The sequence below is a fragment of the Zingiber officinale genome, chromosome 1A (assembly GCF_018446385.1).
Source record: "Zingiber officinale cultivar Zhangliang chromosome 1A, Zo_v1.1, whole genome shotgun sequence".
In the NCBI taxonomy this organism is placed as follows: Eukaryota; Viridiplantae; Streptophyta; class Magnoliopsida; order Zingiberales; family Zingiberaceae; genus Zingiber; species Zingiber officinale.
In genome coordinates, this window is record NC_055987.1 from 13,112,470 (window position 1) to 13,128,566 (window position 16,097).

General features: G+C 48.6%; 1 protein-coding gene across 1 annotated transcript; it reads left to right on the plus strand.

Moving 5' to 3' along the window:
• The first annotated feature begins 11,703 nt into the window (after window positions 1–11,703).
• On the plus strand, window positions 11,704–12,811 carry LOC122019293 (protein SRC2-like). Its single transcript, XM_042576778.1, has one exon. The coding sequence runs from the start codon at window positions 11,832–11,834 to the stop codon at window positions 12,669–12,671; it is 840 nt and encodes a 279-aa protein (XP_042432712.1). The 5' UTR covers window positions 11,704–11,831; the 3' UTR covers window positions 12,672–12,811.
• The last annotated feature ends 3,286 nt before the right edge of the window (window positions 12,812–16,097 follow it).

The following is a 16,097-nucleotide window of genomic DNA, read 5'->3' on the forward strand; positions in this document are numbered from 1 at the left end:
AGATCCCCTCCTCGGATCCTATGACCTAGATCGGACGGCTCCGGTCGATCGAGCCTAACGTTTATAAGGATATCTCCCCTTCCCCTGCTGCTTCGTGATATCGCGTGCGCATCCGAAGGCTTCCACTTCCTCTCGTTCAGCGTTCTGGCGAACTCATTGCTTTGATTCCCGATGATCCGTCGCCTCCTTTTTTGGTCCTATCTCTCGTAAGGCCCCTTCGCCCTTTTCCTTTCAGTTCTTTTGTGTTTTTCTTCACCCTTCTCGCTGTATTCGTGCCCCTTTGGACACTGTTCCGGCCATTCTGCTCGTCAAACTTAAGACTTCCTCTGTGTTGGTCCTTGTTCTGATAATGGCTAGTTCTTCTCGCCCATCCGACCTAGCCCCCAACCTCTGGTATACCACCACAGAGAGCCGGTTCGATGAGCGGGATGCGTTGAGCCTCACCCGAACCTTTGAACTTCCATCTGACCACGAACTAATATTAGCCACACCCTCCGATCGGCCACACGACCCTCCGACCGGCAGTATTTGCTTTTTTCGAGACCAGTTCGTGGCCGGTCTACGCTTTCCTATTCATTCATTCATCCTTGAGGTGTGCAACTATTTCCGCCTCCCACTCGGCCAACTCGTCCCTAACTCCTTTAGGTTGCTGTGCCGGGTGGTTGTCCTCTTTAGGTTGCACGACATCCCCTTAGTCCCTAAGACTTTCCACTACTTCTACTATCTCAAACAGTCCGAGTAGGGTACTTTTCTCTTCCAATCGCGGATCGGTCTTGTTTTCTTCGACAAGATGCCGACCTCGAGCAAACATTGGAAGGAAAACTATTTCTATCTTCGTTTTCCCGAGCAGCCGTCCTTCCACACTAAATGGCAAACCACTGTGCCGAGCCCGCCGGACCTCGGTAAATATAAGAGTCAGCCAGATTACCTTCATGCAGCCAATTTGCTAGCCAGGCAAAGATTTAACATCAACAAGCTGCTCCACGAGGGGGTGCTATATATATTTGGACTGAGCCCGAACAGAACGAAGCTTCCGAGCAACATGGGTAAGCATTTTCCTTATCCCCCTTCCTTTTGGTCTAACTGATTTATTCTTCTTTTATTCAGCCGATATCATGTGGCGTGCCAAGGTTGCTGATCGGATGAAGCTGAAAGCTGCCGAGGTGGAGGTGGCGGCCGCGAAGGAGATGGCCGATCTAGGCATCGAACCGGTCGGCTCACACGAGGGTGAAAGTGAAGAAGCTTCACCTGCGGTTGGAGAGTCGGCCATTCGGATCCCTGCAACTGCACCGGTCGGTGATGCTATCTCGTCTGCCGGACAACCAGCATCGGAAGAAGCGGGGCACTCAACCGAGGACTCCCCACTGATAATACGCAAATGGCGCCGGACGGATCTCCACACCCAATCAGCTACATTTGTAGAACCGGTGACTGAGCTGGTCGGCACCCCTTCTGTAGCCATCACCCCGGCCCCTGCTCCAGTCGAGTTCATTTCTTCGGATCGAACTCCTTCCCAGCTTGATCTGCCTGTGGCTTCCCTTGGGGCGCCGCCCGTCAGTTCCCAGCCACGAGCTCATCTTCGGCCTAGGCGTTCTGGTATAATCTCCGCCCCGCTTGGTGAGTCATCCGGGCGCGCAACCTCAACTCAATCTGATCCGAGCGGTCGTCGAGTGGTTAAGGTCATCCTCCACCTCCCTACAGAAGAATTTCTTCTGGCGGCTGATCGGTCGGTTGCCCCGGAGCATCAGATCACCATCCGTGGGCCGCTCGCCAAGATATGGGAGGATGCGAGGGCTAGCGTCGCATTGATGACTCCTGGCCAGCTCAGAGTCAGTCATTTGCAGCAAGCTACCGGGGTATGCCTCTTAACACAATACATGACTATTTACCTTGGTTCTTGATATTATTCCATCTGAGTGCAGAACTGGGTAGAGAACATCGCGGTCAGCAACCGCCTGGCCGCGCTGGAGGAAGAGTTGAAGAAGATCTAAATTTCTAGAGGGGCGCCGGCTCAGGGGCCTTCATACGCCACACTTCGGTCTGAGCTGACCAAAGCAGAGAAACTGCTTGCGGCCGAACGGCACAAGTCTTCTGGCTTGGAAACCAGTGTAGCTGGGCTCGAAGCCCAAGTTAAGTCTCACGACTAGGAGATCAATCTGGCCACCAACAGAAAGAATAGGGACATCACCGATCTAGAAGCAAAGAATGTGCATGCCCGAGCGTTGGAGCAGCGCGTTAAGGAGTTGGCCGACCTGCTATCTGCCAAGCAGGAGGGTCGATCGGTCGTCGAAGCTAAACTTCAAGGAGACAAGAAAGATCTCCAAGACGCTCTTGACGCTTCCCGAGCTGTGCTAAAGGAATATCAAGACGGTGAATCAGACTGCTTTGAGGTGATGAAACAAAACTATCTCCGCTCGGACAAATTTGGCGAGAAGTTTAGCGATCGGCTAGTTCTAGCCTTTGAGGAAGCCATCCGGGCGACGACGGATTATCTGAAGGCTAAGGGCCAACTTCCAGAGACGGTCTCCATCCCTCCTAAAGACTTCGCCGGTCTGCTAGAAACCATCCCCGAGCCCATTTTTGAAGCCTTGGAGTGAGGAGCGTTTTCAGCTGTCTTTGTTTTTGTGTTTTGAAGTGTATCTGTATGCTCGTCGTTCTGCGAGTTACAATTATCCGCTTTAATCTGACTTTCCACTTACTTGACTGTGTTATTTTTGTACGATGTGTTAATATAAAATTTCGTCTCTGCTAATGTTACTTCTTCGCACGCATTTTTCCCAAGTGGTATTCAGTAGTCCTTGGGCCGAGGGGTTTATAGTCGTCGGTCGACTATGGGATTTAACGTCGTCACTCGACGGTCTTCAAGCCGGGGTTTTTATAGTCGCCGGTCCGACTTTGGGTTTTAACGTCGCCGCTCGACAGTCTTCACACCGGGGTTTTTATAGTGGCATGTCCGACTCGGTGATTTAATATCGCCGCTCGACGGTCTTCACGCCGGGGTTTTTATAGTCGTCGGTCCGACTCAGGGATTGAACGTCGCCGCTCGACGGTGTTCGCGTCGGGGTTTTTATAGTCGCCAGTTCGACTCAGGGATTTAAAGTCGCCGCTCGACAGTTTTCGCGCCGGGGTTTTTATAGTCTCGGTCCAACTCTGGGATTTAACGTCGTCGCTCGACGGTTTTCGCGCCGGGGTTTTTATAGTCGCCCGTCTGACTCTGGGATTTAACGTCGCCGCTCGACGGTCTTCGCGCTGGATTTTTATAGTCGTCGGTTCGACTCAGGGATTTAACGTCGTCGCTCGATGGTCTTCGCGCCGGGATTTTTATAGTCGCCGGTTCGACTCAGGGATTTAACGTCGCCGCTCGACGGTCTTTGCGTCGGGGTTTTTATAGTCATCGGTTCGACTCAGGGATTTAACGTCGTCATTCGACGGTCTTCGGACCGGAGGGTTTATAGTCATCGGTCCAACTCAGGGATTTAACGTCGTCATTCGACGGTCTTCGGACCGGAGGGTTTATAGTCGTCGGTCCAACTCAGGGATTTAACGTCGCCGCTCGACGGTCTTCACGCCGGGGTTTTTATAGTCCCCGGTCCGACTCTGGGATTTAACGTCGCCGCTCGACGATCTTCGGGCCGGAGGGTTTATAGTCGCCGGTCCGACTCGAGGATTTAACGTCGCCGCTCGACGGTTTTCGGGCCGGATGGTTTATAGTCGCAAGTCTGACTCGGGGATTTAACATCGCCGCTCGACGGTCTTCACGCCGGGATTTTTATAGTCGCCGGTCCGACTCGGGGATTTAACGTCGTCGCTCGACGGTCTTCACGCCGGGGTTTTTATAGTCGCCGGTCTGACTCTGGGATTTAACGTCGCCGTTCGACGGTCTTCGGCCTGGAGGGTTTATAGCCGTCGGTCCGACTCAGGGATTTAACGTCGCCGCTCGACGGTCTTCGGGCCGGAGGGTTTATAATCGCCGGTCCGACTCAGGGATTTAACGTCGTCGCTCGACGGTCTTCATGCCGGGGTTTTTATAGTCCCCGGTCCGACTCGGGGATTTAACGTCATCACTCGACGGTCTTCGGGCCGGAGGGTTTAGAGTCGCCGGTCCGACTCAGGGATTTAACGTCGTCGCTCGACGGTCTTCACGCCGGGATTTTTATAGTCGCCGGTCCGACTCTAGGATTTAACGTCACCGCTCGACGGTTTTCGGGTCGGAGGGTTTATAGTCGCCAGTCCGACTCTGGGTTTTAACGTCGCCGTTCGACGATCTTCACATCGGGGTTTTTATAGTCGCCGGTCCGACTCTGAGTTTTAACATCGTCGCTCGACGATCTTCACGCCGGGGTTTTTATAGTCGCCGGTCTGACTCGGGGATTTAACGTCGCCGCTCGACGGTCTTCGCGCCGGGGTTTTTATAGTCGTCGGTTCGACTCAGGGATTTAGCGTCGCCGCTCAACGGTCTTCGGGTCGGAGGGTTTATAGTCGCTGGCCCAACTCTGGGTTTTAACGTCGCCTCTCGACGGTCTTTACGACGGGATTTTTATAGTCGCCGGTCCGATTCTGGGATTTAACGTTGCCGCTCGACGGTCTTCACACCGGGATTTTTATAGTCGCCGGTCCGACTCAGGGATTTAACGTCGCCGCTCGACGGTCTTCGGGCCGGAGGGTTTATAGTCACCGGTTCGACTCTGGGTTTTAACGTCGCCGCTCGACGGTCTTCACGCCGGGGTTTTTATAGTCGCCGGTCCGACTCTGGGATTTAACGTCTCCGCTTGACGGTCTTCGGGCCGGAGGGTTTATAGTCACCGGTCCGACTCTGGGTTTTAACGTCGTCGTTCGACGGTCTTCACGTCAGGATTTTATAGTCGCCGGTCCGACTCAGGGATTTAACGTCGCCGCTCGACGGTCTTCAGGTTGGAGGGTTTATAGTCGTCGGTCCGACTCAGGGATTTAACGTCGCCGCTCGACGATCTTCACGCCGGGGTTTTTATAGTCGTCGGTCCGACTCTGGGATTTAACGTCGCCGCTCGATGGTCTTCGGGCCGGAGGTTTTATAGTTGTCGGTCCGACTCAGGGATTTAACGTCGCCGCTCGACGGTCTTCATTCGGCAAAAATTGTTCCTTTGACTTTACTCCTGTGGTCAAAAGATACAATAGAATTGAACATTATGAGTTACAATGACACATCTTTCACCCAGCTCGGTATGGCTGGAGGTGATTTGCGCTCTACGGTCGCTCTAGCTTCCCTCCATCTTCATCTTCGAGGTAATAGGCGCCCGAACGGAGCTTTTCTACAATCTTGAACGGCCTGGCCCAAGGAGCTCCCAGCTTGGTCACGTCGCCTACCGGCTTGACTTTCTTCCAAACGAGATCGCTGACCTGAAAAGATCTGGGAATTACCCTTCTGTTGTAGTTTTGCTTCATCCTCTGCCGATACACCATCAACCGAACGGCGGCTTTGGCTCGCATCTCGTCCACCAAGTCCAGCTCCAAATGCCTTCGTTCAGCATTATTTTCGTCGTAGACTTTGATCCGGTCGGATTCTACCCCGACTTCTACCGGGACGATGACTTCCCCACCGTACACCAGGTGAAAGGGAGTCACTCCTGTTCTCTCCTTGGGCGTCGTTCGGAGCACCCATAATACCCCGGACAGCTCGTCGACCCAACTGCCACCTTCATGGTCGAGCCGAGCCCGGAGAATTCGTAAGATCTCCCGATTGGTGACTTCGGCTTGCCCGTTACTTTGGAGATATGCTACAGAGGTGAAGGCTTGTTGAATGTCATACCCCTCGTACCATTCCTTGAGCTGCTGACCCGCGAACTGCCTTCCGTTATCGGAGATGAGCCGTCGCGGGATGTCGAACTGACAAATGATATGCTGCCATATAAATTTCTTGACCATTTCCTCGGTTATTTTAGCTAACGGCTCAGCTTCAATCCACCTGAAAAAATAGTCCACTGCTACTAGCAAGAACTTTCGCTGTCCGGTTGTCATTGGAAATGGTCCCACAATGTCCATGCCTCATTGATCGAACGGGCAGGACACTGTGGAAGTTTTTAATTCTTCCGCGGGGCGGTGTGAGAAACTGTGGTACCGTTGGTAGGATAAGCATGTGGCGACTGTCCGAGCGGCGTCCTTCTGTAAAGTCGGCCAAAAATAGCCGGTCAAAAGAATCTTCCTTTCCAACGAACGACCGCCCGGATGCCCGCCGCATGAGCGTTGATGTACTTCTTGCAAAATGTAGTCCACATCCTCCGGGCCGACGCATTTAAGCAGAGGCCTGGAGAACGCCTTTTTGTAGAGCTGGTCACCAATGAGGACGAACCGACCAGCTCTTCTTCTGAGTAGGTGTGCCTCCGACCGATCGGAAGGCGTTGTTCCGGACTTCAGAAACTCTGTTACAGTCGTTCATCAGTCACTTGGGAATGTGAGTCTCTCCATTCGGTCAATGTGGGCGACCAGGGACACTTGCTCGACTGGTTGCTCAATGACGATAGGTGTTATTAAACTGGCCAGATTGGCCAGTTCATCTGCAGCTTGATTGGCCGAGCGGGGGATCTTCTGTACCACCACCTCTCGGAAACCGGCCCTTAGTTTGACGAAGGCTTCCGCATAAAGCTTTAGCCTAATGTTGCTTATCTCAAACGCTCCCGCAAGTTGCTGAGCGGCCAACTGTGAGTCTGAATGAATTAACACATTGCTAGCTCCCACATGCTGAGCAACCTGCAGACCTGTTATAAGCGCCTCATACTCAGCTTTATTGTTGGTTGCTTTGTAGTCCAGCCATACGGATAGGTGCATCCATTCTCTGTGGGGGGAGACCAGCAGCACGCCTACTCCACTTCCTTGCCAAGTGGACGATCCATCTACATACACCTTCAAGGTAGCTTCGGGCTCGGGATTTTGTACCTCGGTGATGAAGTCTGTCAACGCCCGCACTTTGATTGCCGTTCGGGGCTGATATTGTATGTCAAACTCGCTAACCTCTGTCTTCCATTTGATCAGCCGCTCGGACGCCTCAGGGTTCAGTATAACTCGGCTTAAGGGGCTATTCATCATGACGATGATCGTATGCCCCAAGAAATATGGCCGGAGCCTTCAAGCGGCCAAAACAAGTGCGAAGGCAAGCTTCTCAAGACCAGTGTAGTGAGACTCAGCATCCTTTAAGATATGGCTAAGGAAATACACCGGCTATTCTTCGCCATTCTACCTGACTAGCGCTGAACCAACTGCATGCTCAGTTGAAGACAGATAAATGCGGAGAGGCTCGCCGACAGATGACTTAGCTAATACAGGTAATGAGTTTAGGTAGGCCTTCAATTCTTCGAATGCTCGGTCACATTCCTCATCCCATTGGAATTTGGTCGCCCGACGTAGGATTTTGAAAAAGGGCATGCTCCGATCGACCATCCGGGAGATGAACCGGGATATCGCTGTTATGCGACCCGTAAGACGCTGGACTTCCTTTAAGTTTCTAGGCAACGACATATCCTGTAGCGCTTTGACCTTGTTAGGGTTGGCCTCAATGCCTCGCTCGGTGACTTTGTAGCCTAGGAAACGACCACCTTTTGCTCCGAACAGACATTTCTGCGGGTTCAACTTGATCCCGTACGCCCGTAGTGTCTGGAAAGTTTCCTCCATATCTGCATAGAGGTCCGCCGCTCGGAATGATTTAATGAGTATATCATCAACGTATACCTCTAGATTTCGTCCGATCTATTTCCGGAACACCCTGTTCATGAGTCGTTGGTAAGTAGCCCCTGCGTTCTTCAACCCAAACGGCATGACGTTGTAGCAATAAGTGTCGTCCGCCGTGATGAAACTAACCTTCTCTTGATCCTCCCGGGCGAACGACACTTGATGGTAACACTGATATGCATCCAGCATGCATATCAGTTCACACCCGGTGGTCGAATCCACCATTTGGTCAATCCGGGGCAATGGGCAAAAATCCTTCGGACACGCCCTGTTCAGGTTGCGGAAGTCGATGCAGACTCTCCATTTGTTGTCGGGCTTGGAGACTAGCACCACATTTGCGAGCCAGCTTGGGAACTGCACCTCGAGTACGTGGTCGGCCTCTAGAAGCTTCCCGACTTCCGCCCATATGATGACGTTCTGCTCGGCACTATAGTCCCGCTTCCTCTGCTTGACGGGACGAGCGTCCGGCCGGACATGTAACTCGTGCTTCGCGACGCTCGGTGAGATTCCTGGCAGCTCATGTGTCGACCAAGCGAAGACATCGTGGTTTTGCTAGTGACACCTGGTCAGCTCCTCCTTCTGGCTTGCCTCCAGGTCGGAGGCTATGAACGTTGTGGCCTCCGGTCGAGCCGGATGAATCTGTACCTCCTCCTTTTCTTCATAAACAAAAGTAGGCAGCTTCTCGATTAAAGTATATACCTCGATACGGGGGGCCTTCCGAGCGGATCTCGCCTCTGCTCGCACCATCTCTACATAGCAACGGCGCGCTGCCAACTGATCGCCTTTAACTTCTCCCACTCGGTCTTCCACGAGGAATTTAATCTTCTGGTGGAAAGTTGAGACGACCGCCCGAAATTCGTTGAGAGTCGGTCGGCCCAAAATGACGTTGTATACAGAGGGAGCGTTTACAACGATGAAGTTAGCAGTCCGCGTCCTTCTGAGTGGCTCTTCCCCGAGCGAGATGACCAACTTAATCTGACCGACTGGCTGAACCTCGTTCCCCGTGAATCTGAACAAGGGAGTGGTCATCGGTAGTAGCTCCGCCTATCGATTTGGAGCTGGTTGAACGCCTTCTTGAAAATTATGTTGATCGAACTCCCTGTATCAATAAAGATGCGGTGAATAATGTAGTTTGCTATTACCGCTCGGATGATGAGGGCATCATCGTGCGACACTTCGAATCCCTCGAGGTCGTCAGGTCCAAAGTTGATCGCCGGCCCGCTCGCCTTCTCTTGGCTGCATCCCACAGCATGTATTTCCAATCGTCGGGCGTACGACTTGCTGGCTCGGTTGGAGTCCCCACTTGTTGGCCCACCGGCGATGATATTGATTTCCCCCCGAGCGGAATTACTTCTATTTTCTTCCTCCCGAGAAGATGATCTGGCTTGCTCGTGGGAGACTCGAGGGTTGGCCCCTAGCTGGTGATGTTGCTGCTGATGATGGTGCCGCTCCGGTGAACGCCGAACTATTCGCCGCTTGGCGTGTTGATGCTGAGTTCGCCTATCCGGTGAAGGAGACCGGCGATGATTTCTCCTCGGCTTAGGCTGGCTGACCGGGGGGAGACTTTAGCAATCTCGAGTATTATGGGTGGTTGATTGATGGATTTTGCAAAACATGGGCGTCCATACCTTGCCCTTTTGCCGGGGTCGCTCGACCGCAATGTGCTGAACGACGGGCAATCTGAAATCTTGAGGCGGCCTCATCCCCTCGGCACGTGGCCCTTTTGGCGGTTGCGGGTTGATATGTGTTCTCCGTTCGGTTTGGGACGGGGGGTCGCCTGGCGCTTCCTTCTTTCAGGTCGCTTGTGCTTCCTCCGCGTTAATGTACTCACTCGCCTTTTTCAGCATGTGGTCGTAGTCGCGAGGCGGCTTCCTGATGAGCGAGCGGAAGAAGTCCCCATCGACTAAGCCTTGTGTAAAAGCATGCATCATTGTCTCAGACGAGACTGTGGGGATGCCCATAGCCGCTTGGTTGAATCGCTGGATGTAGGCTCGGAGGGTTTCTTTCGGGCCTTGCTTCATGGAAAAGAGGCTGACGCTAGTCTTCTGACAGCGTCGGCTGCTGGCAAAGTGATGGAGGAACGCCGTTCGGAAATCTCTGAATCTCTTAATTGATCCATCCAGCAACCTCCGGAACCAACGTTGGGCTGAGCCGGATAATGTAGTGAGGAAGACTCTGCATTTAACTCCGTCGGTGTATTGATGAAGAGTAGCAGTGTTATCAAATTTACCGAGATGGTCGTCTGGATCAGTTACACCATTATACTCCCCGATCGATATTGGAGCGTAATGCTTCGGGAGCGGGTCTTGTAAAATCGCTTCAGAGAACTGGTGATTGACCCGCTCCGGAGATGACTCTGTACGCGGTGCTTTCCCCTTTCTGACGTCCCGCACGGGCGCTTCATCGGACGATCCCTGGTTGGCTAGGGCCAGCTCCGACGGGGTCTGGAACAGTGCCCGATGAAATGGAATAGGGGCGGCCGGCGCATCTCCTGGCGTGCCGGTCTGCCCTTTGTTCTGAGCCCACGTAGAATACTATTCCGGTCGGTCCTCCATGGCCACTCGGCCTCTAGAGACCGAAGCGGCCTGTTGCGCTATCCTTTCTGCTTAGGCCTTCTGCTGTTGCTCAACCATTTTTTGCGGCTCGCGCTTGAATGAGTGCTTCGAGCTCCTCAGGAGAGAGCGTTACCATGAGTTGGCGTCCAGCTTCTTCCATCTTCTCGGCTCGGATTCAGGTGCGTTCCCACAGACGGCGCCAATTTGATCCTATCCGTGCACTGAGTCGATGGAAACTGGGGACGTGGCGCTCTTTGCTGCTCCCAGGTGATCTTCACGACGACGTAAGCCTCCGATGAACCTGCAACCAAGTCGGACCGGGAAGGGGTTCCCGGCGACGACCCTCCAACGCTCAAGTCAGACGACGGCGAGAAGAGACGCAAGTAAAACAGAGACTGTGGCTACAGTAGAATAGGAGAGAAATTATACCTCCGTCGAAGTCCGGGAGCCTTTATATAGGACCCCGGAGAGACGCGTACACGCTTCCCGAGGCGTGCACGCTCCTCAAATCATACCTTGGAATGACTATGTCAGAAAGCATGTCTGACACCATACCTCAATTATCTGAGCATATCTCTATCATGGCAGCGGAAACTTCCTCCGTACGATCCTTGGTACGGCCCGACCGCCGACCATGCCGCTGCTTGTCGCCTGTCGGCGGCAGACGTCTCGAGAATGATATCACTAGCTGCCCCTTTTGTCCTCTTCTAAACCCTTTGTTTTTAACCGGGTCGATCGGGCTGATCACTCGGCCTCCCGGACGCCCGGGTATATACACGTGCTTCGAACCGGGTGAGCCGGTCGATCGGTCATATACTCGGATGGGGGCACCATCTAGTTGTTCTACCGTTTGGCCTAGTAGCCCAGCTACTCGGCATAGCGGTTCCTCTATAAAGGAGCTGGTGAGCGTCGGAAGCTCGACCCAAGGTCGAGCTGTCTTCGTGCCGGTCCAGGGTCTACCCAGGCCGGTCGGCCGAGAGATTCCTCCCTGCTCGGTCAAACCTTACACTTCCTCCCTGCTTGGTCGGACCTTTGATTCTTTCGTATCATTGTCCCCTTCCTCTGTAGGCCCCCATTCTTTGTCACTGGATCCATATATATATATAATTTAATTAGATATAATTATATAACATGGTGCAAAGATAATAAATTAAATGAATTGATGTGGGTTAAGAGTTGAAATAAATATTTTTTTATATAGGGACGGTAAAGTTGAAATTTTGCCTGGGAATTTAGTACGATTTACCGTTTTAAAGTTCTCAGACTAATAATAGAATTAAGGGAGAGGTGTAAAAGAAATAGATTTTTGTTTGGGTAAAAAAATTAACGTCGGAGTGCAATAAACGCAATGTTATTTTGGCAAATAACATGGAGGCGTGTTTGTTTTTTTATTTGAGCAATTTCGAGGAACCGAGAAAATGGCGAATTCGTGCGTACGTTCCACGCGTCGAGCCGTCCCGTGCCGTCCGCTCTTGGTCAAATAGGTGCATTATCCTCTGCTTCATCGTTCCCAAATCCCTAATCCACTTCCTCTCTACCCGAAGTCCGAACTCCAAACCCTAATTAACCTCTTCTTACATGGCGTACCGGCCGCTCGAAATCACTCTGATCTCCGCCAAGGGCCTCAAGGATGTCAACCTTATCACCAAGATGGCCGTTTACGCCATCGTCTCCCTCTCCTCCGACTCCCGCGCGCGGCTGCGCACTCCGCCGGACCGCGAGGGCGGCCGCAACCCCACCTGGAACTCCACTCTCCGCTTCACCGTCCCCGCTGACGCCGATCTCGCCCGCACGCACTTCTTCCGCATCCTCCTGCGCACCGAGCGCGCCCTCGGCGACCGCGACGTCGGCGAGGTCCGCGTCCCTCTCTCGGAGCTGCTCTCGGGCGCTGGCGACGGCCCGCGGCCAGTCCAGTTCCTCAGCTACCAGGTCCGGAAGACGACCTCTGGAAAACCCAAGGGCGTCCTCAACTTCTCCTATAAGCTCGGCGAGCGCATCGGGGCGCCGGCGGCCCCCGCACCGCCGACCGGATATCCACCGCAGACCACCACCTATCCGAATCCTCCTCAGCCCGCACCGAAGGCTGATGAGCCCGTGATGGCGTACCCTGTAGGGACGAGCTACGGAGCGTATCCGCCCCCGTATCCACCGCCCGTGGGGTACCAGCAGCCGCATCCGTACGGGCAGCAGCGGCCGTACGGGCAGCAGCGGCCGTACGGGCAACCGCCGGCGGGGTACGGGTATGGGACGGCGCAGCCTCAACCGCCGAGGAAGAACAGGATGGGGTTGGGATTGGGGGCGGGGTTGCTGGGAGGCGCACTCGGAGGGCTTCTGATCGGAGACATGGTCTCCGATGCTGCGGCCTACGACACCGGCTACGACGCGGGATTTGACGACGGCGGTAGCTTTGATTTCTAGAACTGTCTGCTGCGATGTTTCTTTCTACGCTTTATTAGCAGACGCGTCCAGCGGCTGCAGTTGAAATATCTGTGAAAATTATAATTATGTTGTTTCTATATTGTAAATTTTATTATGCATGCAGTATGCTTTAGTGGTAATTATTAAAATCTTTCCTTTTTATATGAAATAAATATTTTATTAGGAAGAAATAAAATAAAAAATTTAGTTCTAGATAAAGGTACTCTAATAACAAAATAAATTTTTTAAAGTGAATTTTGTTGTTAATTAAAATTTGGAAGTTCTTAAAAGAGCTAGTAAATGTTAGAGGGGTCTTGCAGCCTTGATAAAAAATAAATACATTGCTCAAAAACTATTTCCAAGATCTGATCTTAATTAATGTGAGAACAAGAAGAAAACAATTATTTAAAGCATTTGTGCGGCAAGTTTTCCTTCCATGATTAAAGGCAATAAGTTCTGTTTTGAACATAAATATATAATATCTTTAAAATTTAGATTAAATTATTAATTTTATTAAATTTTAAAAAAAATATTTTTAATTATACATTACATTATCTATTTTAAAATTTTTATTATCTTGTATTTTTTTTATTGCTTTCTTCCCTCACTTTATATAATATCTATTTTTTATTATTCAATTTGTTTTCTTTATTTTTTCTCTCTTTAAAATTAAATAATATTTTAATATTTCTCAAATGAATTTCATTCCTGGATAGAAGTATTAATGTTATCAAATATTTTTTATTTAAAATATAAGATTTAAGATAAATTTTATGGTATGGGAAGTTGACGCGGATGCAGTAGATATTTTTAAACTGTGTATCTCTATATTAATAAATGCCAATTTTTATTAAAGGATGCGTTATTAGGGCCGGCCCTGAGGCATGTCACCGGGGGTGATGGCCAAGGGCTCCCAATTTTAGGGGGCCCCAAATTTGACATACATATATAATATATATTATATATAATTAGATTGTTTTAATAAAAACCCTTCAAAAAAAATTTATTGGATTAATAGAAAAAAAGAAGGAAGGTAAATGATCAATTTTTTCTCTTTCTAAGATTTTATTATTTGTACAACTCTTTCTTTATTAATTTATTTACAGAATCATAAATTTTTAAAGAGTAAAGTATGAATCATGAACGCTAATTTTCTCCTTTCTTCTCCTTTGAATCTCTTTAAATTAAATTAGAAAAAGTTATTCTCTAATTGAAATTTTAGTTTCATCAATATTATCATTCATCAATATATAAACTTACAATGTAAGTTTCTTATTGTCAATATTCAATATTGATTTTTAATATTATATTGGAGCCAATGTTTTATGATTTTTCTTATAGATGTGAAAGAGTTAAAATAAATCATCCCAATTTTAATCATCATAGAATATATTATATCGATTGCTTTAAGTATAAACCAAGTTTTATTGTTCTTCAACTATTATTTTCACTACTTGTGTTTATTTCATTGTTAGCTTTGTTGCTGGTTTTATGTGTTTTATTTTTACACTTGAAATTAGTAGTACAAATATGTTTTCAAAGAAATATCAACCTTGGAGTCAGAAAATAAACAAAAAAAAAAAAGAGTGGAATAGATTATTAAAACTCACAAATGTATTCTTTGTAAGTTTTTTAAAGCTAGCTCTTCAATTGAAGATTCAATTGATGAATTACAAGAAAAAAGTCATGAAGAACTAAATGATCATACAACAAAATGAGCAGCAATTGAGTAATTAAGAAGAACTAAATGATAATACAATCAATGAACGAGAAGAATTGAGAGAAAATGATGATCATAATCATGCAACGAATGAGCAGGAAGAATTGAGAGAAGATGATAATGATTTGCATATAAATAACTTGACAATTTTATATATAAAAAATGAGGCGCTAAAAAAATTTGATTTTGAAAATCTTATTGATGATTTTACTTCTCAAAATACTAGAAGATATAGATTTTTTTCAATGATTATTTCATATTTATTTTTTTTGTATTCATAGGTATTACACTTTTTGAAGAAATTTAAGAAATATATTTTGTACGATGTTGTACTTTTTAAAAAATCTTGAGAAATATATTTTGTATAGAATTTATCATATTTTAAATGAAATATATTAATTTTCAAGTTTTCTTATTAAACTTATTCAGATTGTATGTTAGTATTTTTTTTTCCTATAGAGGTCCCTTTTTTCTTTTCGCCCAAGGGCCCCGAAAAGTCAGGGCCGGCCCTGGCGTTATATTTTTATATTTATTAAAGAAGGTATTTCCTTTAATACTTTTTTATTTAAAATAAAAGTACATATATAAAAAATTCATCCGCAGTAGGATCCGTTTTACAGTGAGTCTATCAGGTGCCTTGGTGGCTCAATCTCACCCTCAACCGCTCGATTTGATCATGCGATGTCCCTAGCCATTTGACTAGGGCGGCCATGGGGTCTGACTACGTGTCCAAACTATCGCATGGCCAAATTGAATGATGAAGTTGTTACACTCGTCCCCAAAAAGGATGACGGATTGTAAGGTGATTTTTTTTTAATGTATATATATATCATTCTTGTTCGAAAATAACGAAGATAGTTGATTGAAGATATGACTCAGTAGTTGATCTCATGACAAATTTGTTTTGCTTTAATGTCAATGTCGGATTAGAGGAGGAGTTTCAGTGTTGACCCATAGTAATAACAGGAGCTCAAGTATAAATAACGCATATCTCTATCGGTGCATGGACTTCCTTTTATATAGTGCTCTAGTAACAAACGTACATACTTCTCAATGCGCATATAAGTTTTACCAATTGTCATATGAAAAGATATGTTATAAAAGTATCTCTGACACTATTCTTTTATAGGGTGTGGAAATCCCTGATATGATAGTAGAAGATTCCGTCGTACAATTGTCTATAGTTCATGCCTCCTGTCAGCGACACTGACTCCTAGAAGGATATGATGAGCTACGCTAGGAATCACATTGTTTAGCCGAGCGGAGGAGCCGAGTGCCAGTATTTCCCGCTTGATCGCTCAAGACTGCTCTTCTCTATGGTCGCTCGACTCAGTAGGTCATTCCTCGCCAGGTCAGACAAGCGGTCTAGTTGGACTAGCTTTCATTTGGTCACAGTTGTGAGCATCTGATGACCTCTCTATAGTCGTCCCGATCAAATGATCGATCTGCTTAGATGAGTCTTCCGGTCGATCGGACCCTTCAGGCCTAGTTCAAATTTTCTGTCTCTAGATCCCGTGTCCTCGTGTCCCCATATCCCCATGTCGATCGGACGTCTGTGGTAACCTCATGATGTGCACCACATCCTTAAAATGTGATATGACTCATCCGATCAATGAGTAGGATAGAGAAGATACGAGATTCGGGGAGAAAAGATTTGAATTACTTCAGGCCTGTTATGCTCGTTGCCACTCGTTCAGCCAACTTTA

Excerpts from the sequence above, each read along its gene's own strand:
- LOC122019293 (XM_042576778.1), top strand. The coding sequence starts at position 11,832 with ATGGCGTACCGGCCGCTCGAAATCACTCTGATCTCCGCCAAGGGCCTC.